This window comes from Hypanus sabinus, chromosome 7 (assembly GCF_030144855.1).
Source record: "Hypanus sabinus isolate sHypSab1 chromosome 7, sHypSab1.hap1, whole genome shotgun sequence".
Taxonomy (NCBI): Eukaryota; Metazoa; Chordata; class Chondrichthyes; order Myliobatiformes; family Dasyatidae; genus Hypanus; species Hypanus sabinus.
The window spans coordinates 280,123-305,008 of NC_082712.1; the positions used below are offsets into that span (position 1 = coordinate 280,123).

A 24,886-nucleotide genomic window follows, 5' to 3' on the forward strand; every position below is an offset into this window, starting at 1 on the left:
CAAAACCTAAGCAGAATAAGGCCATTTGGTCCATTGAATATCCTCTGATATTTCATCATGGCTGATCCATAAATCCTTTCAGCCCCAATCTCCTGCTTTCTCCCCATATTCTTTCATTTTAACCAATTAATTGTCTATCAACTTCTGCCTTAAATATTCGCAAAGACTTCGGCTCCACAGCTACCTAAGGCAATAAATTCTGCAGATTACCCACTCTATGGAGAAATAAATCCCTCCACATCTCTGTTCTAAAAGGATGTCCCTCTATAGAGGTTGTGAAATGTGTGCAGGATAGTTTTTTGCAACAATACATAGAAGTACCGACTAGAAATGGGGCAGTGTTGGATCTCCTGTTAGGGAATGCGATAGGTCAGCTGACAGATGTATGTGTTGGGGAGCACTTTGGGTCCAGTGATAACAATAGCATTAGCTTCAATATAATTATGGAGAAGGACAGGACAGGACCTAGAGTTGAGATATTTGATTGGAGAAAGGCTAACTTTCAGGAGATGCGAAGGGATTTAGAGAGAGTGGATTGGGTCAAGTTGTTTTATGGGAAGGATGTAATAGAGAAATGGAGGTCATGTAAGGGTGAAATTATGAGGGTACAGAATCTTTATGTTCCTGTTAGGTTGAAAGGAAAGGTTAAAGGTTTGAAAGTACCATGGTTTTCAAGGGATATTAGAAATTTGGTTCGCAAAAAGAGGGATGTCTACAATAGATATAGGCAGCGTGGAGTAAAGGAATTGCTCGAGGAATATAAAGAATGTGAAAGGAATCTTAAGAAAGAGATTAGAAAAGCTAAAAGAAGATACGAGGTTGGTTTGGCAAATAAGGTGAAAGTAAATCCGAAAGGTTTCTACAGTTATATTAAAAGCAAGAGGATAGTGAGGGATAAAATTGGCCCCTTGGAGAATCAGAGTGGTCAGCTGTGAGTGGAGCCGAGGGAGATGGGAGAGATTTTGAACGATTCCTTCTCTTCGGTATTCACTAAGGAGAAGGATATTGAATTGTGTAAGGTGTGGGAAACAAGTAAGGAAGTTATGGAACCTATGACAATTAAAGAGGTGGAAGTACTGGCGCTTTTAAGAAATTTAAAAGTGGATAAATCTCTGAACCTGACAGGATATTCCCCAGGACCTTGAGGGAAGTTTGTGTGGAGATAGCAGGAGCTCTGACGGAGATCTTTAAGATGTCTGACAGGGATTGTGCCGGAGGATTGGCGTATTGCTCATGTGGCTCCATTGTTTAAAAAGGGTTCTAGAAGGAAGCCTAGCAATTATAGACCTGTCAGTTTGACATCAGTGGTGGGTAAATTAATGGAAAATATTCTTAGAGATAGTATTAATAATTATCTGGATAGACAGGATCTGATTAGGAGTAGCCAGCATGGATTTGTGGGTGGAAGGTCATGTTTGACAAACCTTATTGAATTTTTTGAAGAAGTTACGAGGAATATTGACGAGGGTAAGGCAGTGGATGTAGTCTATATGGACTTCAGCAAGGACTTTGACAAAGTTCCACATGGAAGGTTAGTTAAGAAGGTTCAGTCATTAGGTATTAATGCTGGAGTAATAAAATGGATTCAACAGTGGCTAGATGGGAGATGCCAGAGAGTAGTGGTGGATAATTGTTTATCGGGATGGAGGCCGGTGACTAGTGGGGTGCCTCAGGGATCTGTTTTGGGCCCAATGTTGTTTGTAATATACATAAATGATCTGGATGATGGGGTGGTAAATTGGATTAGTAAGTATGCCGATGATACTAAGGTAGGAGGTGTTGTGGATAATGAGGTGGGTTTTCAAAGCTTGCAGGGAGATTTATGCCAGTTAGAAGAATGGGCTGAATGTTGGCAGATGGAGTTTAATGCTGAGAAGTGTGAGGTTCTACATTTTGGCAGGAATAATCCAAATAGAACATACAGAGTAAATGGTAGGGCATTGAGGAATGCAGAGGAACAGAGAGATCTAGGAATAACTGTGCATAGTTCCCTGAAAGTGGAGTCTCATGTAGATAGGGTGGTGAAGAGGGCTTTTGGAACGCTGGCCTTTATAAATCAAAGCATTGAGTACAGAAGTTGGGATGTAATGCTAAAGTTGTACAAGGCATTGGTAAGGCCAAATTTGGAATATTGTGTGCAGTTCTGGTCACCGAATTATAGGAAAGATATCAATAAATTAGAGAGAGTGCAGAGACGATTTACTAGGATGTTACCTGGGTTTCAGCAATTAAGTTACAGAGAAAGGTTGAACAAGTTAGGTCTCTATTCATTGGAGCGTAGAAGGATGAGGGGGGATTTGATCGAGGTATTTAAAATTTTGAGAGGGATAGATAGAGTTGACGTGAATAGGCTGTTTCCATTGAGAGTAGGGGAGATTCAAACGAGAGGACATGAGAGTTAGGGGGCAGAAGTTTAAGGGAAACACGAGGGGGTATTTCTTTACTCAAAGAGTGATAGCTGTGTGTAATGAGCTTCCTGTAGAAGTAGTAGAGGCCAGTTCAGTTGTGTCATTTAAGGTAAAATTGGATAGGTATATGGACAGGAAAGGAGTGGAGGGTTATGGGCTGAGTGCAGGTAGGTGGGACTAGGTGAGATTAAGAGATCGGCACGGACTAGGAGGGCCGAGATGGCCTGTTTTCGTGCTGTGATTGTTATATGGTTATTCTGAGGTTGTCCTTTTGTGCCTCAGATTTTTGAATTTTCTCTCCATTTAGAAAATAGTCTACCTTTTTCTTTCTTCTACCAAAGTGCATGACCATATACTTCCTGACACTATATTCTATCTACCACTTCTTTACCCATTCTCCTAATCTGTCCATGTCCTCTGTAGACTCTCTACTTCCTCAAAACTACCTGCCCCTCCACTATTCTTCGTATCATCCACAAACTTTGCATCAAACCCATCAACTCCATAATCCAAGTCATTGACATATAATGTAAAAAGAAGCAGACCCAACACAGACCCCACTTGGAACACCACTAGTCACTGGCAGCCAATCAAAAAAGACTCCCTTTACTTCCATTCTTTGACTCCCGCCATCAGCAACTGCTTTATCCTTTCTAATAATTTCCCTGTATTACCATGGGCTCATAGCTTGTTAAGCAGCCTCATGTGTGGCACTTTGTTAAAGGCCTTCTGAAAATACAAGTACACAACATGAACTAATTCCCTTTTGTCTATCCTGCTTGATAATTCTACAAAGAACTACAATAGATTTGTCAGGCAAGATTTTCCCTTGAAAAAACCATGCCAACTACAGCCTGTTTTATCATGTGCCTCCAAGTACCCCGAAAACAGATCCTTAACAATCGATTCTAGCATTCATTGTTGCTGAGTCAATTCATAGAATTCCCTCCCTAACAGCACTGTGGCTGTACCTACACCTCAGGGACCGCAGCAGTTCAAGAAGGCACCACCTTCTCAAAGGCAGCTAGGAAGAGGCAACGAATGCTGGCTTCGCTGGCGATGCCTACATCCCGTAAATGAATCAATAAAAAAACAGCAGATTAAGTATCTCACTCTCTTTGGGACTTCCACATACTGATTAAGGAAACTTTCCCAACACATTTGACAAACCAACTATAACAACCTTAAGTTTCTTGCAACAGTCCGTAATCTCTCTGCAAATCTGATCCTCAAAATTCTAGGACTGTTGGATGGTCTATAATACAGCCTCATTAACGTGATTATACCTTTCTTATTTCTCAGTCTCACCGATAAGGCCTCACTGGAGTAAAGAGTTCTCTGGGCAATGCCATGACATTTTCTCTGACTATCCCACCTCCATTAATCTCTCACACTCTGTCACATCTGAAACAACAGAACCCCAGAATATTCAGCTGCCAGTCCTGTCCCTCCTACAACCAACGCTCACTAATGGTTACAATGTCATAATTCCACGTGTTGATCCTTGAGCTCATCTACTTTTCCCATATTTTTTGCACTGAAATAGATGCAGCTCAGGACAATAGACAATAGGTGCAGGAATAGGCCATTCAGCCCTTCTAGCCAGCACCACCATTCACTGTGATCATGGCTGATCATACACAATCAGTACCCTGTTCCTGCCCTCTTCCCATATCCCTTGACCCCGCTATCTATAACAGCTTTATCTAACTCTCTCTTGAATGCAATCATAGACTTGGCTTCCACTGCTTTCTGGGGCAGAGCATTCCACATATCCACCACTCTCTGGGTGAAAAAGTTTTTCTAAATGGCCTATCCCTTATTCTTAAACTGTGGCCTCTAGTTCTGGACTCACCCATCAGCGAGAACATGCTTCCTGCCTCCAGCATGTCCAATCCCTTAATAATCTTACATGTCTCAATAAGATCCCCTCTCATCCTTCTAAATTCCAGTGTATACAAGCCCAGTCATTCCAATCTTTCAACATATGACAGTCCCGCCATTCCGGGAATTAACCTTGTGAACCTACGCTGCACTCCCTCAATAGCAAGAATGTCCCTCCTCAAATTTGGAGACCAAAACTGCACACAATACTCCAGGTGGGGTCTCACCAGGGCTCTGTACAGCTGCAGAAGGACCTCTTTACTCCTATACTCAATTCCTCTTGTTATAAAGGCCAGCATGCCATTAGCTTTGTTCACTGCCTGCTGTACCTGCATGCTTGCTTTCATTGACTGATGTACAAGTACACCTAGATCTCGTTGTGCTTCCCCTTTTCCTAACTTGACTCCATTTAGATAGTAATCTGCCTTCCTGTTTTTGCCACCAAAGTGGATAACCTCACATTTATCCACATTAAACTGCATCTGCTATATATATGCCCACTCACCCAACCTGTCCAAGTTACCCTGCATTCTCATAACATCTTCCTGACATTTCACACTGTCACCCAGCTTTGTGTCATCAGCAAATTTGCTAATGTTACTTTTAATCCCTTCATCTAAATCATTAATGTATATTGTAAATAGCTGTGGTCCCAGCACCGAATCTTGCAGTACCCCACTGGTCACAGCCTGCCATTCCTAAAGGGACCCGTTAATCGCTACTCTTTGTTTCCTGTCAGCCAGCCAATTTTCAATCCATGTCAGTACTCTGCCCCCAATACCATGTGCCCTAAATTTTGCCCACTAATCTCCTATGTGGGACTTTATCAAAAGTTTTCTGGAAGTCCAGGTACACTACATCCACTGGCTCTCCCTTGTCCATTTTCATAGTTACATCCTCAAAAAACTCCAGAAGATTAGTCAAGCATGATTTTCCCTTCATAAATCCATGCTGACTGGGACTGATCTTTCTCCTGCTATCCAAATGTGTCGTAATTTCCTTTTTTATAATTGACTCCAGCATCTTTCCCACCACTGACGTCAGGCTAACCGGTCTATAATTCCCTGTTTTCTCTCTCCCTCCTTTCTTGAAAAGTGGGACAACATTAGCCACCCTCCAGTCAGCAGGAACTGTTCCTGAATCTATAGAACATTGGAAAATGATTACCAATGCATCCACGATTTCTAGAGCCACCTCTTTAAGTACCCTGGGATGCAGGCCATCAGGTCCCGGGAACTTATCAGCCTTCAGACTCAACAGTCTATCCAACACCGTTTCTTGACTAATATAAATTTCCTTCAGTTCATTCTTTACCCTAGTTCCTTTGGCCACTATTACATCTGGGAGATTGTTTGTGTCTTCCCTAGTGAAGACAGATCCAAAGTATTTGTTCAGCTCATCTGCCATTTCGTTGTTCCCCATAATAAATACACCCGTTTCTGTCTTCAATGGTCCAATTTTGGTCTTAACTATTTTTTTGCTATTCACATACCTAAAGAAGCTTTTACTATCCTCCTTTATAGTCTTGGCTAGTTTACCTTCGTACCTCATTTTTTCTTGGCGTATTGCCTTTTTTGTTATCTTCTGTTGCTCTTTAAAAGCTTCCCAGTCCTCTGGTTTCCCGCTCATCTTTGCTATATTATACTTCTTCTCTTTTATTTTTAAACTGCCCTTTACTTCCCTCGTCAGCCACAGCCGCCTTTTACTCCCCTTAGGATCTTTCTTCCCCTTTGGAATGAACCAATCCTGCACCTCCTGCATTATTCCCAGAAATACCTGCCATTGTTGTTCCACTGTCTTCCCTGCTAGGGTATTGCTCCATTGAACTTTGGCCAGCTCCTCCCTCATAGCTCCATAGTTCCCTTTGTTCAACTGTAATACTGACACATCTGATTTTCCCTTCTCCTTCTCAAATTGTAGGTTAAAACATGTCATATTATGGTCACTACCTCCTAATGGTTCCTTTACCTCCGGGTCCCTGATCAAATCCGGTTCATTGCACAACACTAAATCTAGAATTGCCTTCTCCCTGGTAGGCTCCAGTACAAGCTGTTCCAAGAATCCATCTTGGAGGCACTCCACAAATTCCCTTTCTTGGGGTCCAGTACCATTCTGATTCTCCCAGTCTACCTGCATGTTGAAATCCCCCATGACAACTGTATCATTACCTTTGCGACATGCCAATTTTAACTCTTAATTCAACTTACACCCTACATCCAGACTGCTGTTTGGGGGCCTGTAGATAACTCCCATTAGGGTCTTTCTACCCTTAGAATTTCTCAGTTCTATCCATACTGACTCTACATCCCCTGATTCTATGTCCCCCCTCGCATGGGACTGAATATCATTCCTCACCAACAGAGCCACCCCACCCCCTCTGCCAGTCAGTCTGTCCTTTTGATAAGATGTATATCCTTGAATAATCATGTCCCAGGCCCTGTCCACTTGAAGCCATGTCTCTGTTATTCCCACAACATCGTACTTGCCAATTTCCAACTGAGCTTCAAGCTCATCTACTTTATTCCTTATACTTCGTGCATTCATATATAATACTTTTGTTATTCCATTACGCTCAACATTTTGATTCCTGGCTTTGTCTGAGGTCTCAACAACAACTGTCTCCACAACCTCTCCACCAACTATTCAGGCGCTCTGGTTCCCATCCTCCTGCAACTCTAGCTTAAACCCCAAAGTGCAGTATTAGCAAACCTTCCCGCTAGGATATTAGTCTCTCTAATTCGGATGTAAACTGTGTGCAGTTTTTCAATAATTTGGTTCTATTTCTTTATTTTACTGTGCATGCCTGCAAGAAAATGAATCTCATGGAAGTACATGGGAAGTAATGTCTAAATCAGAAGCTTGGAACATTGAGCTGCCATAAACAAGAGAAAATCTGCAGATGCTGGAAATCCATGCAACATACATAAAATGCTGGAGGAACAGCATGCCAGACAGCATTAATGGAAAAGAGTGTAGTCAACATTTTGGGCTAAGGCCATTCAGCAGGACTGGGGGGAAAAAAAAAGATGAGTAATAGAGTTAAAAGGCAGGGGGAGAGATGAAGTAAAGAGCTGGGAAGTTGATTGGTGGAAGAGATACAGGGCTGGAGAAGGAGGAATCTGATAGGAGAAGACAGAAGGCTCTGGAAGAAAGAAAAGGTGGAGACGGGGTGGGGGGAGGTAGAAGAGGGGGTAGGAGGAGCACCAGAAATGGGCAGGCAAGGAGAGATGGTGAGAGAGGGAAAAAGGGAGGGGGACGATGGGGGGGGGGGGGGCATTACTCTTAGTTCAAGAAATCGATGTTCAGCACACAGTATATGAGCCCAAAAGACTTATAGGTGAAGTGTCGCCTCATTTGGAAGGACTGCTTAGGGCACTGAATGGTAGTGAGGGAAGAGGCATAGGGCCAGGTGTAGCACTTAGAACACAAGACAGAGGAGCAGAATTAAGCCATTCAGCCCATCGAGTCTGCTCCATCAATCCATCAAGGCTGATTCTGGATACCACTCAACCCCATACATCTGCCTTTTCACCAGACCCTATGATGCAATGACTGATCAGGGAACAATCAACTTCCACCTTTAATATACCCACAGACTCAGCCACCACTGCAGTTTGTGGCAGAGCATTCCACAGATTTATTACTCTCGGACTAAAAATATTGCTCCATATCTGTTCTAAAAGGTCGCCCCTCAACTTTGAGGCTGTGCCCTCTAGTTCTGGATACCCCTACCATAGGAAATAGCCTCTCCACATCCACCCAGTCTAGTCCTTTCAAGATTCGGTAGGCTTCAATGAGATCCCCCATTCATTCTTCTAAATTCCAGTGAGTACAGGCCCAAAGCTGCCAAATGCTCTGCATGTTAACCCCTTCATTCCTGGAATAATCCTCGTGAACCACCTCTGGACCCTCTCCAACGACAACACATCCTTTCTGAGATATGGGGCCCAAAACTGTTGTTAACAATGTGGCCTAACTTGTCTTATAAAGGCTCAGCATTATCTCTTTGCTTTTATACTGTGTTGGCACATGGCCAAGTAGTTAAGGCGTTCATCTAGTGATCTGAAGATCGCTAATTCGAGCCTTGGCTGAGGCCACGTGTGTGTCCTTGAGCAAGGTACTTAACCACACATTGCTCTGCGACGACTCTGCCAGGCTGTATGGGTCCTAATGCCTTTCCCTTGGACAACATCAGTGGCGTGGAGAGGGGAGACTTACAGCTTGGGCAACTGCCGGTCTTCCATTTAAAAAAAACCTTGCCCAGGCTTGCACCCTGCAAATCCATGGTCTATTGAGACTAACGGAGGCCTACTACTATACTCTATTCCTCTTCAAATAAATGCCAACATCGCAGTTGCCTTCTTTACCACAGACTCAACCTGTAAATTAACCTTCTGGGGGTCTTGCACGAGGACTTCTATGTCCATCTGCACCTCTGATGTTTGAACCTTCTCCCCGTTTAGATAATAGTCCACACTATTGTTCCTTTTCCCAAAATGGATTATCATACATTTCCCACACTGTATTCAATCTGCCACTTCTTTGCCCATTTGACCAATCTTGTTCTTTCACCAATCAACTTCTCAGCTCTTCACTTCACTCCTCCCCCTCCTGGTTTCATCTATCAGCTTATGTTTCTCCACCCTTCTCCCCCAACACTTTTACTTTCCTCCTCAACTTTTTTTCTTTCAAGTGCTGCCAAAGAGTCTCGGCCCAAAATGTCAACTGATTTTTCATTCCCATAGATGCCAGTGATCTGGGTTCCTTTAGCATTTTGTGTGATTTGCTTTGGATTTCCAGGGGTTCCAGTACAGATCCCTGAGGCACACTACTGGTCACAGGCCTCCATGCAAAATATGACCTGTTTACAACTGCTCTTTGCCTTCTGTGGGCAAGCCAATTCTGGATCCACAAAGCAAGATCCCCTTGCATCCCACACCTACTTACTTTCTCAATAAGCCTTGTATGGGGTACCTTATCCAATGCCCTTCTGAAATCCATATACACTACATCTACTGCTCTTCCTTCATCAATGTGTTTAGTGTTATGAAGGTACCACAGCTCTGAGGGGCCGAAGGAGCGGGAGCAGCCCCCTCCTTCTGGAGAATCGCAAGATCGCTATTAATTCGGGACTCGGAAGTGAGAGACAATGCAACGGTTTTGACCATTTGTTCTTAGAGGCACCTGTGTCACATGCAAGTCCTGGCTACGTGACAACTATCATGAACCTGAACACCCTCGGGCCATGTGGGGGTGGAAATTGCATCCCCCCTACTTTGATGGACAACTACAACTCTGCAAGTAAAGATAAAAGCGGACTGCAGGAGGCAGTACCCTAGCGATGCACCAGAGGAACTTGCTCGCTCAACGTTCCCGGGAGAGCTGGAAGCCACTCAGCGCCACGTTCACTCCTAACCCCTTTGCCTGGGGAGCGGGTGGCTGATACTACCGAGAGGGACTTCGAACTAACAACGGGGAAACCAATGCTCCCCTGATTTTAACGGAATGGTCAAAAAGATACGGGCAAGTCTTCTTTTCGTTCTCACCGATTCCTCTAAGACACGTGACACCCAGCAATTCCTCGAAAGACTTTTGAATGACTCTTTAGATTTCCAATGGACAGGAAAATATTATCCCCTAGACAACAGCCGAGATTAATGATGATTATGACTATATCCGGGCTTTAGATTGCGTATTGATAATGTGCATTATCTGAATGTTTGCATTAATCTTACTTTTGTGCCCCTTTATAAATAAAAACGTTTGAAAATAGTGACATCAGACTTCAACAGACCTCTCTATCTTTGCTGGTAAGTTATCCAGTTACGGGATACGTAACATTAGTCAGATCCTCAAAAAATTCAATCAGGCTCATAAGGCACAACCTACCTGCCTTTGACAAAGCCATGTTGACTATTCCTAATCATATTTTGACTCTCCAAATGTTCCTAAATCCTGCCTTTCAGGATCTTCTCCATCAACTTACCAAACACTGAAGTAAGACCCACTGATCTATAATATCCTGGGCTATCTCTACTCCCTTTCTTGAATAAGGGAACCACATCTTCAACCTCCAATCCTCCAGAACCTCTCTTGTCCCATTAAGTGATGCAAAGATCATTGCCAGAGGCTCAGCAATCTCCTCCTTTGTCTCACACAGTAGCTTCCAGTATATCTCATCCAGTCCCAATGACGAATCCAACTTGATGCTTCCCAAAAGCTCCAGCACATCCTCTTTCTTAATAACTATATGCTTTTCAGTCGGCTGTAAGCGATCCACACAATCGCCAAGGTCCTTTTCCATAGTGAATACTGAAGGAAAGTATTCATTAAGTAGCTCTGCTATCTCCTCCGGTTCCATACATACTTTCCCACCATCACACTTGATTGGTTCTATTCTCTCATGTCTTATCCTCTTGTAGAATGTCTTGGGGTTTTCTTTATTCCTGATGAAGAGTCTCGGCCCAAAACGTTGGCTACTCTTTTCGCACGGATACTGCCTGACCAGATGAGTTCTTCCAGTGTTGTGTATGTATTCTTTGATCCAGAGCATCTGCAGTTGTATTTTTATGTTTCTTTATTCTTGCTCGCCAAGGCCTTTTCATGGCCCCTTCTGGCTCTCCTAATTCATTCTTAAACTCCTTCAGTGCTAACCTTAAAATCTTCTAGGTCTCTAACATTACCCAGTTTTTTGAACCTTTTGTAAGCTTTTCTTTTCTTCTTGACTAGATTTGCAACAGCCTTTGTACACCACAGTTCCTGTATCCTACCATCCTTTCCCGGTCTCACTGGAATGTACCTATGCAGAACACCACACGAATATCTCCTTAACATTTGCCACATTTCTGCTGTACAAGGGGATTTACAGAGGATGCAATCATTATAGCCCTCCATATTGCTCTGACTCACTTAGAGGAACTGAGCACCTATGTGAAGATGTTATTTGTGGACTTCAGTTCTGCATTTAACACAGTCATCCCCTATAAACTGGTCAGCAAACTGAACACTCTTGGCCTTGGTTCCTCCCTGTGCTCATGGGTCATGGACTTTCTCACAGACCGACCACAGCAAGTCAGAATAGGGAAGCACACCTCCACCACCCTCATCTTAAAAACAGGCACCCTGCAGGGCTGTGTGCTGAGCCCTATGCTCTACACACTCTTCACACATGACTGCACCCCCATCTACACCTCCAACTCCATAATTAAATTTGCAGACGATACCAGTGGTTGGCCTGATCTCAGACAAGGGTGAAACAGCCTACAGACTCGAGGTGGATCATCTGACAGAGTGGTGTAAGGACAACGACCTGGTCCTTAACGCTTCTAAAGAGATGATCATACTCCAGGAGATCAAAGGACAGAGTACACACGCTCCTCCATATACATGGAGAGGTAGTGGGAAGTGTGAAAAGCCTGAAGTTCCTTGGGGTTATGTTGTCAAAACAGCTGATGTGGACCATCATCACCTCGCTGACATGGACCACCAACACCTCGCTGACATGGACCACCAACACCTCGCTGACATGGACCACCATCACCTTGCTGACATGGACCACCATCACCTTGCTGACATGGACCACCATCACCTCGCTGACATGGACCACCAACACCTCGCTGACATGGACCACCATCACCTTGCTGACATGGACCACCATCACCTCGCTGACATGGACCACCATCACCTCGCTGACATGGACCACCAACACCTCGCTGCTTGTAAAAAAGGCACAACTAAGACTCTTCTTCCTCAGAAAGAAGAAGCAGACCAAACTCCCACAAAAGCTGTTGCTTAACTTCTACAGAAGCACAATTGAAACCATCCTGACCAACAGCGCCACAGTGTTGTATGCCAGCTGCACAGCTGCTGAGCGACAAGACCTGCATTGCGTGGTGAAGGCGGCCCAGCAAGTTGTCAGGATGGAGCTCCCAGGACTGGACACCATCTATTCCAGCAGACTCAGGAGGAACGCAATCAGCATAACCAGAGACACCACACACCCTGGTCACTCCCTGTTTAACCCGCTGCTGTCCAACGAAAGGTTCAGGACACTAAAAGCCAGAACAAATAGACTGAAGAACAGCTTCTACCCCAGAGATGTGGTCTCCATCACACGACTCCCACAGAGCAATGATTGAAACTGTGAGCACACACAAGGACGCAATACTTGCACAAACGGCACTTTGTGATATTCTGGTGCTGCTGCAACTTATTTTCTGCTTTTTATCTATTTAATACTTTTTTTTTAAATTACTGTCTTGTTTTTATCTACCGCTTTATTTAATTGCCGGGGAGAAAGCTAAACAGTTTCATTGTACCTATGTAAGATGACAATAAAGATCATTCAATTCATTTCCCTGAGAACATCAGTTCCCCATTTATCCTTCCAAGTTCCTGCCTGATAGCTTCATATTTCCCCTTACTCCAATGAAACGCTTTCCTAACTTGTCTGTTCATCTTGGTACGAGAGGGAAAGCAACCAGAAGTTGTGATACATGTTGGGACCAACGACAAAGGCAGGAAGAGGGATGAGGTCCTGAAGTTGAGTTTTGGGAACTAGGCAGAAGGCCGTAGAACAGGACCTCAAGGGTGGCGTTCTCAGGATTGCTGCCAGTTGTGATAGTGATGGTAAGAATTGGAGGAGATGGCAATTGAATGCGTGGCTGAGGAGTTGGTGCAGGTGGCAGGGTTTTAGATTTTTAGACCATTGGGATCTCTTCTGGGGAAGGTGGGACCTGTACAGATTGGATGGGTTGCACCTGAACTCGAGGGGGAGCAATATCCTTGCTGGTAGGTTTGCTAGCATGGTTTGGGAGGGTTTAAACTAATTTGCAAGGGGGGAAATGGGACCCAGAGCGATAGAGCAGTGAAAGAAGTGCATGGAGTAAAGCCAGATCTAACATATAGAGGGGCTTTGAGGAAAGAGAAGCAGAATAAAGGGTATAAAGGTTTATAAGGTAGAAGGGCTAAAGTGTGTGTACTTCAATGGAAGAAGCATCAGGAACAAAGCTGATGAACTGATACATACACGGAATTATGATGTAGTGGCTATTACAGAGACTTGGCTGGCACCAGGGCAGGAATGGATTCTGAATATTCCTGGATTTCAGTGCTTTAAAAGGGATAGAAAGGGGGGAAAAAGGGTGGCATTGCTGGTCAGGGATACCATTACAGCTCCAGAAAGAGTGGGTAATGTAGCAGGATCTTTTGAGTCAGTATGGGTGGAAGTCAGGAACAGGAAGGGAGCAGTTACTCTACTGGGGGTATTCTATAGGCCCCCTGGTAGCAGCAGAGATACCGAGGAGCAGATTGGGAGGAAGATTTGGAAAGGTGCAAAAATAACAGGGTTGTTATCATGGGTGACTTTAACTTCCCTATTATTATTGTTATGAGCAGAGAGACAACATCTGCCAGAAGTAAATTCCTTGTATGTGCACAGGTACTTGGCGATTAAAGTCTGATTCTGATTCTGATTCTGGGTTCTAATATTGATTGGCACTTGATTAGTTCCAAGGGTTTAGATGGGGCAGAGTTTGTTAAGTGTGTCCAGGATGGATTCCTGTCACAGTATGTTGACAGGCCGACTAGGGGGAATGCCATACTAGATCTAGTATTAGGTAACGAACTGGGTCCAGTCACAGATCCGTCAGTGGGTGAGCATCTGGGGGACAGTTATCACCACTCCCCGACCTTTAGCATTATCATGGAAAAGGACAGAATCAGAGAGGACAGGAAAATTTTTAATTGGGGAAGGGCAAATTATGATGCAATAAGGCTAGAACTTACGGGTGTGAATTGGGATGATGTTTTTGCAGGGAAATGTACTATGGACATGTGGTCAATGTTTAAGGATCTCTTGCAGGATGTTGGGGATAAATTTGTCCCAGTGAGGAAGATAAAGAATGGTAGAGTGAAGGAACAAGTGAAGTGGAAAATCTAGTCAGATGGAAGAAAGCAGCATAAATGAGGTTTAGGAAGCAAGGATCAGATGGGTCTATTCATGAATATAGGGTAGCAAGAAAGGAGCTGAGAAGAGCAAGAAGGGGGCATGAGAAGGCTTTGGCGAGTAGGGTAAAGGAAAACCCCAAGGCAATTATGTGAGGAACATAAGGATGACAGGAGTGAAGGTAGGACCGATTAGAGATAAAAGTGGGAAGATGTGCCTGGAGGCTGTGGAAGTGAGCAAGATCCTCAATGAATACTTCTCTTCGGTATTCACCAATGAGAGGGAACTTGATGACAGGGAGGTCAATATGAGTGAGGTTGATGTTCTGGAGTATGTTGACTGTTAAGGGAGAGAAGGTGTTGGAGTTGTTAAAATACATTAGGACGGATAAGTCCCTGGGGCCTGACGCAATATTCCCCAGGCTGCTCCACGAGGCAAGGGAAGAGACTGCTGAACCTCTGGCTAGGATCTTTATGTCCTCGTTGTCCATGGGAATGGTACTGGAGGATTGGAGGGAGGCGAATGTTGTCCCCTTGTTCAAAAAAGGTAGTAGGGATAGTCCAGGTAATTATAGACCAGTGAGCCTTACGTCTGTGGTGGGAAAGCTGTTGGAAAAGATTCTTAGAGATAGGATCTATGGGCATTTAGAGAACCATGGTCTGATCAGCGACAGTCAGCATGGCTTTGTGAAGGGTAGATCTTGCATAACAAGCCTGATAGAGTTCTTTGAGGAAGTGACCAGGCATATAGGTGAGGGGAGTGCAGTGGATGTGATCTACATGGATTTTAGTAAGGCATTTGACAAGGCTCCACATGGTAGACATTCAGAAAGTCAGAAGGCATGGGATCCAGGGAAGTTTGGCCAGGTGGATTCAAAATTGGCTTGCCTGCAGAAGGCAGAGGGTCGTGGTGGAGGGAGTATATTCAGATTGGAGGGTTGTGACTAGTGGTGTCCCACAAGGATCGGTTCTGGGACCTCTACTTTTTGTGATTTTTATTAACGACCTGGATGTGGGGGTGGAAGGGTGGGTTGGCAAGTTTGTAGACGACACAAAGGTTGGTGGTGTTGTAGTTAGTGTAGAGGATTGTTGAAGGTTGCAGAGAGACATTGATAGGATGCAGAAGTGGGCTGAGAAATGGCAGAGTACAAAGTAAATGGCAGGATACTTGGTAGTGTGGTGGAGCAGAGGGATCTGGGGGTACATGTCCACAGATCCCTGAAAGTTGCCTCACAGGTAGATTGGGTAGTTAAGAAAGCTTATGAGGTGTTAGCTTTCATAAGTCGAGGGATAGAGTTTAAGAGAAGTGATGTAATGATGCAGCTCTATAAAACTCTAGTTAGGCCACACTTGGAGTACTGTGTCCAGTTCTGGTCATCTCATTATAGGAAGGATGTGGAATCATTGGAAAGGGTAAAGAGGAGATTTACCAGGATGCTGCCTGGTTTAGAGAGTATGGATTATGATCAGAGATTAAAGGAGCTCAGGCTTTACTCTTTGGAGAGAAGGAGAATGAGAAGAGACATTAAGAGGAATAGACAGAGTGGACAGCCAGCGCCTCTTCCCCAGGGCACCACTGCTCAGTACAAGAGGACATGGCTTTAAGGTAAGTGGAGGGAAGTTCAAGGGGGATATTAGAGGAAGGTTTTTCACTCGGAGAGTGGTTGGTGCGTGGAATGCACTGCCTGAGTCAGTGGTGGAGGCAGATACACTAGTGAAGTTTAAGAGACTACTAGACAGGTATATGGAAGAATTTAAGATGGGGTGTTATATGGGAGGCAGGGTTTGAGGGTCGGCACAACATTGTGGGCTGAAGGGCCTGTAATGCGCTGTACTAATCTATGTTCTATGTTCCTATCCTTCTCCAATGCTATGGTGATCACCATCTCCAAAATGTTCTCCCACTGAGAGACCCGACACCTAACCAGATTCATTTCCCAATACCAGATCACAGTACAACCTCTCCACTTGACGGCTTATCCACATATTGTGTCAAGAACCTTCCTGAAGTCACCTAACAAACTTCACCCCACCTAAACCCCTAGCTCTAGGGAGATGTCAATCAATAGTGGGGAAATCAAAATCTCCTACCACGATAATCCTGTTATCATTGCATCTTTCCAGAATCTGTCTCCCTATCTGCTCCTTGATGTCCCTGTTACTATAGGGTGGTTTATAAAAAAATATTCAGTACAGTTATTGACCCCTTCCTGTTCCTGACTTCCACCCACAGAGACTTTGGAGACAATCCCTCCATGACTTCCTCCTTTTCTGTAGCTGTGACACTATCTCTGATCAGCAGTGCTATGCCCCCACCACTTTTGTCTCCCTCCCTGTGCTTTCTGAAACATCTAAAGCCTGGCACTCTAAGTAATCATTCCTGCCCCTGTGCCACCCATCTCTGTAGTGGCTACAACATCATAGCTCCAAGTACTGATCCATGCTCTCAGCTCATCCGCTTTGTTCATGATGCTTCTTGCATTAATATAGACACATCTCAAACCATCGGTCTGAGCGTATCCCTTCTCTATCACCTGCCTATCCTCCCTCTCACACTGTGTACAAGATTTCTCAATTTGTGAACTAACTGCCCTTTCCACCATCCCTTCAGTTTGCTTCCCACCCACCAGTGATTCTAGTTTAAACTCTCCCCAATAGCCACAACAAGCCTCCCTGCCGAAATATTGGTCCCCCTCAGATTCAAGTCCAATCCGTCCTTTTTGTGCAGGTTACTCCTGCCCCAAAAGAGGTCCCAATGATCCAGAAATCTGAATTCCTGCCCCCTGCTCCAATCCCTCAGACACGCATTTATCCTCCACCTCACTCTATTCCTATACTCACTGTCGCACGGGACTGGCAGTAATCCTGAGATTACTACCTTTGAGGTCCTGCATCTCAACTTCCTTCCTAATTTCTTGTACTCTGTTTTCAGGACCTCCTCCCTTTTCCTACCCAAGTCAACCTTCCCACTTCAGGATATTGTGGATGCAATCAGAAACATTCCAGACCCTGGCACCTGGCAGGCAAACTACCATTTGTGTTTCTTTTCTGTATCCACAGAATCACCTAACTGACCCTCTAATTATAGTGTTTCCTATCAATACTGCCATCCTCTTCCTTTCCCTACTTTTCTGAGCCACAGGGCCAGACCCCGTGTCAGAGGCGCATCCACTGTTGCTTCCCCCAGGTAGGTACCCCCCCCCCCCCCAACAGTACTCAAACAGGAGTACTTATTGTTAAGGGGGACAGCCGCAGGAGTACTCTCTGGTATCTGACTCTTGCTCTCTCTCCTGACTGATACCCATTTATCTGTCTCCCAAGGCCCCAGTGTGACTACTTGCCTGTAGCTCCTATCTATCACCTCACTCTCCCTGACCTTCACCTAGTCAGGGAGAGCGAGGAGGTGATAGAGAGGAGTTATAGGCAAGTGGTCACACCAAGGTCTCGGAAGACAGATAAGTGGGTCACAGTTAGGAGGGGGAAGGGGAAGAGTCAGGTACTAGAGAGTACCCCTGTGGCTGTACCCCTTGACAATAAGTACTCCTGTTTGAGTATTGTTGGTGGGGACAGCTTACCTGGGGGAAGCGGCAGTAGCTGTGCCTCTGGCAGAGTCCGGCCCTGCGGCTCAGAAGGGTAGGGAAAGGAAGAGAAAGGCAGTATTGATAGGGGACTCTTTAGTTAGGGGGTCAACAAGGCAATTCTGTGGACGCATGAAAGAAACTTGGATGGTAGTTTGCCTCCCACATGCCAGAGTCCAGGATGTTTCAGATCACGTCCAAGATATTTTGTGGTGGGAGGGAGAACAGCCAGAGGTCTTGGTACATATTGGTACCAATGACATAGGTAGGAAAAGGGAACAGGGCCTGAAAAAAAGACTACAGGGAGTTAAGAAGGAAGTTGAGGAACAGGACCGCAAAGGTAGTCATCTTGGGATTACTGCCTGTGCGACGTGACAGTGAGAACAGGAATAGGATGAGGTGGAGGATAAATGCGTGGCTGAGGTATTGGAGCAGGGGTGACCTGTACAAAAAGGATGGATTGCACTTGAATCCCAGGGGGGCCAATATCCTGGCAAGTAGTTTTGCTAAGGCCATTGGGGAGAGATTAAACTAGAATTGTTGGGGGGGTGGGAACTGAACTGAAGAGGAGGTTAGCTCACAAATAGAGAAAACTTGTAGACAGTGCGAGAGGGAGGATAGGCAGGTGATAGAGAAGGAACGCGATCAGACCAAAGGCTTGAGATGTGTCTAGTTTAATGCAAAGAGTGTTGTGAACAAAGCAGATCTTAGAGTGTGGATCAGTACTTGGAGATATGATGTGGTGGTCATTACAGAGACTTGGATGGCTCAGGGACAGGATTGGTTGCTTCAAGTGCCGAGTTTTAGATGTTTCAGAAAGGACAGGGAGGGAGGCAAAAGAGGTGGGGGTGTGGCACTGTTGATCAGAGATAGTGTTACAACTGCAAAAAAGGTGGACACCATGGAGAGATTGTCTATGGAGTCTCTGTGGGTGGACGTTAGGAACAGGAAGGGGTCAGGAACTATACTGGGTATTTTTTATAGGCCACCTAATAGTAACAGGGACATTGAGGAGCAGATAGGGAAACAGATCCTGGAAAGGTGTAATAGAAACAGACTTGTCGTAATGGGAGATTTTAATTTCCCAAATATCGATTGGTATTTCCCTAGAGTGAGGGTTTAGATGGGGTGGAGTTTGTTAGGTGTGTTCAGGAAGGTTTCTTGACACAGGATGTAGATAAGCCTACAATAGGAGAGGCTGTACTTGATTTGGTATTGGGAAATGAACCTGGTCAGGTGTCAGAACTCTCAGCTGGACAGCATTTAGGAGATAGTGATCATAATTCTATCTCCTTTACATTAGCATTGTAGCGAGATAGGAACAGACAAGTTAGAAAAGCATTTAATTGGAGTAAGTATGAGACTATCAGGCAGGGAATTGGAGGCTTAAACTGGAAACTGATGTTCTCAGGGAAAAGTGCGGAAGAAATGTGGTAAATATTCAAGGAATATTTGTGTTGAGTTCTGCATAGGTACGTTCCAATGAGACGGATGTTATGGTAGGGTACACGAACTGTGGTGTACAAAGGAGGTAATAAATCTAGTCAAGAAGAAAAGCTTACAAAAGGTTCAGAGAGCAAGGTTATGTTAGAGATCTAGAAGATTATCAGGCTAACAGGAAGGAGCTTAAGTAGTAAATTAGGAGAGCCAGAAAGGGCCATGAGAAGGCCTTGGCAGACAGGATTAAGGAAAACCCCAAGGCATTCTACAAGTATTTGGAGCAAGAGGATGAGACATAAGAATAGGATCTATCAAGTGTGACAGTGGGAAAGTGTGTATGAAACCGGAGGAAATAGCACAGGAAATTAATTAATACTTTACTTCAGTATTCACTATGGAAATGGATCTTAGTGATTGCAGTGATGACTTGCAGCAGACTGTAAAGCTTGAGCATGTAGATATTAAGCAAGAGGATGTGCGGGAGCTTTTGGAAAGCATCAAGTTGGATTAGTCGCTGGGACTGGATGAAATGTACCCCAGGCTACTGTGGGAGGCGAGGGAGGAGAATGCTGAGCCTCTGGCAATGATCTTTGCATCATCAATGGGGACGGGAGAGATTCTGAAGGATTGGAGAGTTGCGGATGTTGTTCCTTTATTCAAGAAAGGGAGTAGAGATATCCCAGGTAATTATAGACCAGTGAGTCTTACCTCAGTGGTTGGTAAGTTGATGGAGAAGATCCTGAGAGGCAGGATTTATGAACATTTGGAGAGGTGTGAGCCTGACTGAATTTTTTGAGGATGTGACTAAACAAATTGATGAAGAAAGAGCAGTAGATGTAGTAAGGATTTCAACAAGGCATTTGATAAGGTACCCCATGAAAGGCTTATTCAGGAAGTAAGGAGGCATGGAATCCAAGGGAACTTTGCCTTGTGGATCCAGAACTGGCTTGCCCACAGAAGGCAAGTAATTGTAGACAGGTCATATTCTGCATGGAGGTCGGTCACCAGTGGTGTGCCTCAGGGATCTGTTCTGGGACCCTTACTCTTGGTGATTTTTATAAATGACCTGGGTGAGGAAGTGGAGGGATGGGTTAGTAAGTTTGCTGATGACACAAAGGTTGGAGGTGTTGTAGATAGTGTGGAGGGCTGTCAGAGATTACAGCGGGACACTGATAGGACGCAAAACTGGGCTGAGAAGTGGCAGATGGAGTTCAATCCAGATAAGTGTGAAGTGGTTCATTTTGGTAGGTCAAATATGATGGCAAAATATAGTATTAATGGTTAGACTCTTGGCAGTTTGGAGGATCAGAGGGATCTTGGGGTCCGAATCCATAGGATGCTCAAAGCAGCTGCACAGGTTGATTTTGTGGTTAAGGCGGCGTACAGTGTATTGGCCTTCATCAATTGTGGAATTGAATTTAGGAGCCGAGAGGTAATGCTGCAGCTATATAGGACCCTGGTCAGACCTCACTTGGAGTACTGTGCTCAGTTCTGGTCGCCTCACTACAGGAACGATGTGGAAGCCATAGAAAGGCTGCAGAGGAGATTTATAAGGATGTTGCCTGGACTGGGGAGCATGCCTTATGAGAATAGGTTGAGTAAACTCAGCCTTCTCTCCTTGGAGCGACAAAGGTTGAGAGGTGACCTGATAGAGGTGTATAAGTTAATGAGAGGCATTGATCGTGTGGATAGTCATAGGGTTTTTTCCAGGGCTGAAATGGTTGCCACAAGAGGGCACAGGTTTAAGGTGCTGGGGAGCAGGTACAGAGGAGATGTCAGGGGTAAGTTTTTTTTTTTTACACAGAGAGTGGTGAGTGTATGGAATGGGCTGCCGGCAACAGTGGTGGAGGCGGATATGATAAGTCTTTTAATAGGCTTTTAGATAGGTACATGGAGCTTAGTGAATAGAGGGTTATAGGTAATCCCAGTAATTTTTAAGGTAGGGACATGTTCGGCAAAACCTTGTGGGCTGAAGAGCCCATATTGTGCTGTAGGTTTTCTATGTTTCGGTCTAACTTACTGATGTCCTCGCACCTGCAGGCATGCCTTGATCAAACCCCTGAAGAAAAACTGATCTCCTTTTAAACTCTTCCTGCCAGTCTAACTTGCTGATGTCCATGCGCCTGCACAGGTTGTCATAGGTTACAAAAGAACATGGACAAAATGCAGAATTGAGTGGAAAAGTGGCAGATGGAGTTCAATCTAGAAAAGTGTGAAGTGATACACTTTGGAAGACTGAATTTGAAGGCAGATTTCAAAGTTAATGGCTGGATTCTTTGCAGTGTGGAAGAACAAAACAATCTGGGATACAAGTCCACAGTTTTTTTTCAAAGTTGCTGCAAAAGTTAATGGGATGGTTTAAGAAGGCATATTGTGTGCTGGTCTTCATTAGTCAATAGACAATAGACAATAGGTGCAGAAGTAGACCATTCGGCCCCTCGAGTCTGCACCGCCATTCTGAGATCATGGCTGATCATTTACTATCAATACCCAGTCCCTGCCTTGTCCCCATATCCCTTGATTCCCCTATCCATCAGATATCTATCCAGCTCCTTCTTGAAAGCATCCAGAGAACTGGCCTCCACCGTCTTCCGAGGCAGTGCATTCCACACCTCCACAACTCTCTGGGAGAAGAAGCTCCTCCTCAACTCTATTTTAAATAACTGACCTCTTATTCTCAATCCATGCCCTCTGGTACTGGACTCTCCCAACATCTGGAACATATTTCCTGCCTCAATCCTATCAAATCCTTTAATTATCTTAAACGTTTCAATCAGATCCCCTCTCAATCTCCTCAATTCCAGCGTGTACAAGCCCAATCTCTCCAATCTCTCTGCGTAAGACAGCCCTGCCATCCCAGGAATCAACCTAGTGAATCTACGCTGCACTTCCTCAATTGCCAGAATGTCCTTCCTTAAACCTGGAGACCAAAACTGTACACAATATTCCAGGTGTGGTCTCACCAGGGCCCTGTACAAATGCAAAAGAACATCCTTGCTCTTGTATTCAATTCCCCTTGTAACAAAGGCCAACATTCCATTTGCCCTCTTCCCTGCCTATTGCACTTGCTCATTCACCTTCATTGACTGGTGAACTAGGACTCCTAGGTCTCTTTGCATTTCTCCCTTACCTAACTCGACACCGTTCAGACAATACTCTGCCCTCTTGTTCCTGCTTCCAAAGTGGATAACTTCACATTTATTCACATTGAATGACATCTGCCAAGTATCTGCCCACTCACTCAGCCTATCCAAGTCTCCCTGTATTCTCCTAACGTCCTCTTCGCATGTCACACTGCCACCCAGTTTAGTATCGTCAGCAAACTTGCTGATATAGTTTTCAATGCCCTCATCTAAATCATTGACATAAATCGTAAAGAGCTGTGGTCCCAATACAGAGCCCTGTGGTACCCCACTAGTCACCTCCAGCCAGTCTGAGAAACACCCATTCACTGCTACCCTTTGCTTTCTATCTGCCAACCAGTTTTCTATCCATGTTGAAACCCTGTCCCCAATGCCATGAGCTCTGATTTTACTCACCAATCTCCTATGTGGCACCTTATCGAATGCCTTCTGAAAATCTAGGTACACAACATCCACTGGCTTACCCTCGTCTAACATCCTTGTTACACCCTCAAAAAACTCCAACAGATTAGTCAAGCATCTCAGGGGACTGAGATCAAGAACGAGGTTATGTTGCAGCTCTACAAAACTCTGGTTAGAGTATTATGTTTAGTTCTGTTCACTGCTTTATAGGAAGGACGTGGAAGCATTATAGAAGGTGCAGAGGAGGTTTACCATTGAATTGACCTTATTTCTTACATCCTTCACATACGTGAAGAGTAAAAATGTTTACGTTACACCTCCATCTAAATATGCAATGTGCAATCATAGTAATTTATAAATAAAACAGTCAATGCAATATAGAGTACACATAAATCAGCGTGAGTTCATCAGTCTGATGGCCTGGTGGAAGAAGCTGTCCTGCAGCCTGTTGGTTCTGGGTTTTATACTGTGGTACTGCTTCCTGGATGGTAGCAGCTGGAATACATTGTGGTTGGGATGGCTTGTGTCCCCAGTGATCCTACAGGCATTTGGTTACACACCTCTCCTCGTAAATGTTCTGAATCACGGGAAGTTCACAACTACAGATGTACTGGGCTGTCCGCACCAGTCTCTGCAGAGTCCTGTAAAATTCCCACATCAGGCAGTGATGCAGCCAGTCAGGATGCTCTCAATTGTGCCCCTGTAGAAAGCTTTTAGGAATTGGGGGCCCATACCAAACTTACTCAACCATCTGAAGTGAAAGAGGCGTTGATGTGCCTTTTTCACCACATAGCTGGTGTGCACAGACCACGTGAGGTTCTCGGTGATGTGGATCAGAGGAACTTGAAGCAGTTTTTCCTCTCAATCCCAGATCCATTGATGTCAAGAGGCGTTAGTCCATCTTCATTCCTCCTGTAATCACAACCAGCTCCAGGACACTGACTGAATTATGAGCTGAGGTTAAATGTACTAGGGATTTTCTCTTTGGAGTAACAGAGGATGAGAGGCTACCTCAATTGAGATGTATAAGATTAAGAAGCATAGATAGAGTAGACAGACAGCACCTTTCAACCAAGGTAGAAATGGCCAGTACCATAGTACATCCATTTAAGGTGAGTAAAGTTTAAAGGAGATGTCAGAGGTACGTTTTCTTAAATTGGAACACATTACTGGGAATGGTGAGAGAAGCTGATACAGTAAGAACATTTAAGCCTGTAGTCACACGGATGTAAAATGGAGGGTTATGTGCTGTGTAGGAGGAATGGCTTAGAAAGATTGTGGAGTATGCACAACATCCTAGGCTAAAGGGTCTGTACTGTGCTGAACTATTCTATGTTCACCATTACTCCTATTCCATTTCAACAAAACTGCAATTTGCTTTTCAAATCGATCCATCACACTCAGGTCAAGCATATCATCTGTAACTGGAATATTAAACTGTCTGACCTAGGAGGAAGATTTGGAGTACAGTTACAAAGGAAAATGGCAGGGAAAAAAGAGGAGATGAGATGGCATTGGCAGACAGGGAATTCCTGAAGAACAGTCAAGGCCCAACATTTACTGTTTATTCTTCTCCATTGTTGCTGCCTAACCTGCAGAGTTCCTCCAGCATTTTGTGTGTATTCCTCTGGGTCAAATTTTTACACTTTGCCTGGAATTCCAAAACATGAAAAACATTTTCCCAGCTTCATGAGCTATCCTTAATATCTTGATAACTTCCTAAATTAGGTAATACTTGAACATTACGCAGATGCTCCAGTCACCCAGAACAGATACTCACATGTTGTGTTGCCTCCTCATTACTCAGCATATTGGGATCAGATGAGAGAACTGGCGGTCCAGGTAGTTTTGGAACGCTCGGAGACTGTGGAGCTGCTTTACTCTGGTTAACCAGCTCCTGTAGTGTGTCTGAGATGCACTTGTAACAATTCACCCTGAAGAATACAAGTACAATATATATAAGGCCCATGTGCGCCAGCATACTCCTCCCTTTGCCCACCATGTTATTCTTCTGAATAAATGCCGATGCAAAGTAGTTCAGTACCTCGTCCACAACCTCTGGTGCCAGGCAAAAATTCGCTCCATT

General features: G+C 44.6%; 1 protein-coding gene across 2 annotated transcripts in view; it reads right to left on the reverse strand.

Annotated features, from left to right (window-relative positions):
• nup155 (nucleoporin 155) overlaps positions 1–24,886 on the reverse strand; it is a 283,923-nt gene that overhangs the window by 37,899 nt on the left and 221,138 nt on the right. For both annotated transcript variants that reach the window (XM_059974027.1, XM_059974028.1), the window contains exon 26: positions 24,581–24,734. In XM_059974027.1, the coding sequence (XP_059830010.1) occupies positions 24,581–24,734 (154 nt within the window). The remainder of the gene's footprint in view (positions 1–24,580; positions 24,735–24,886) is intronic.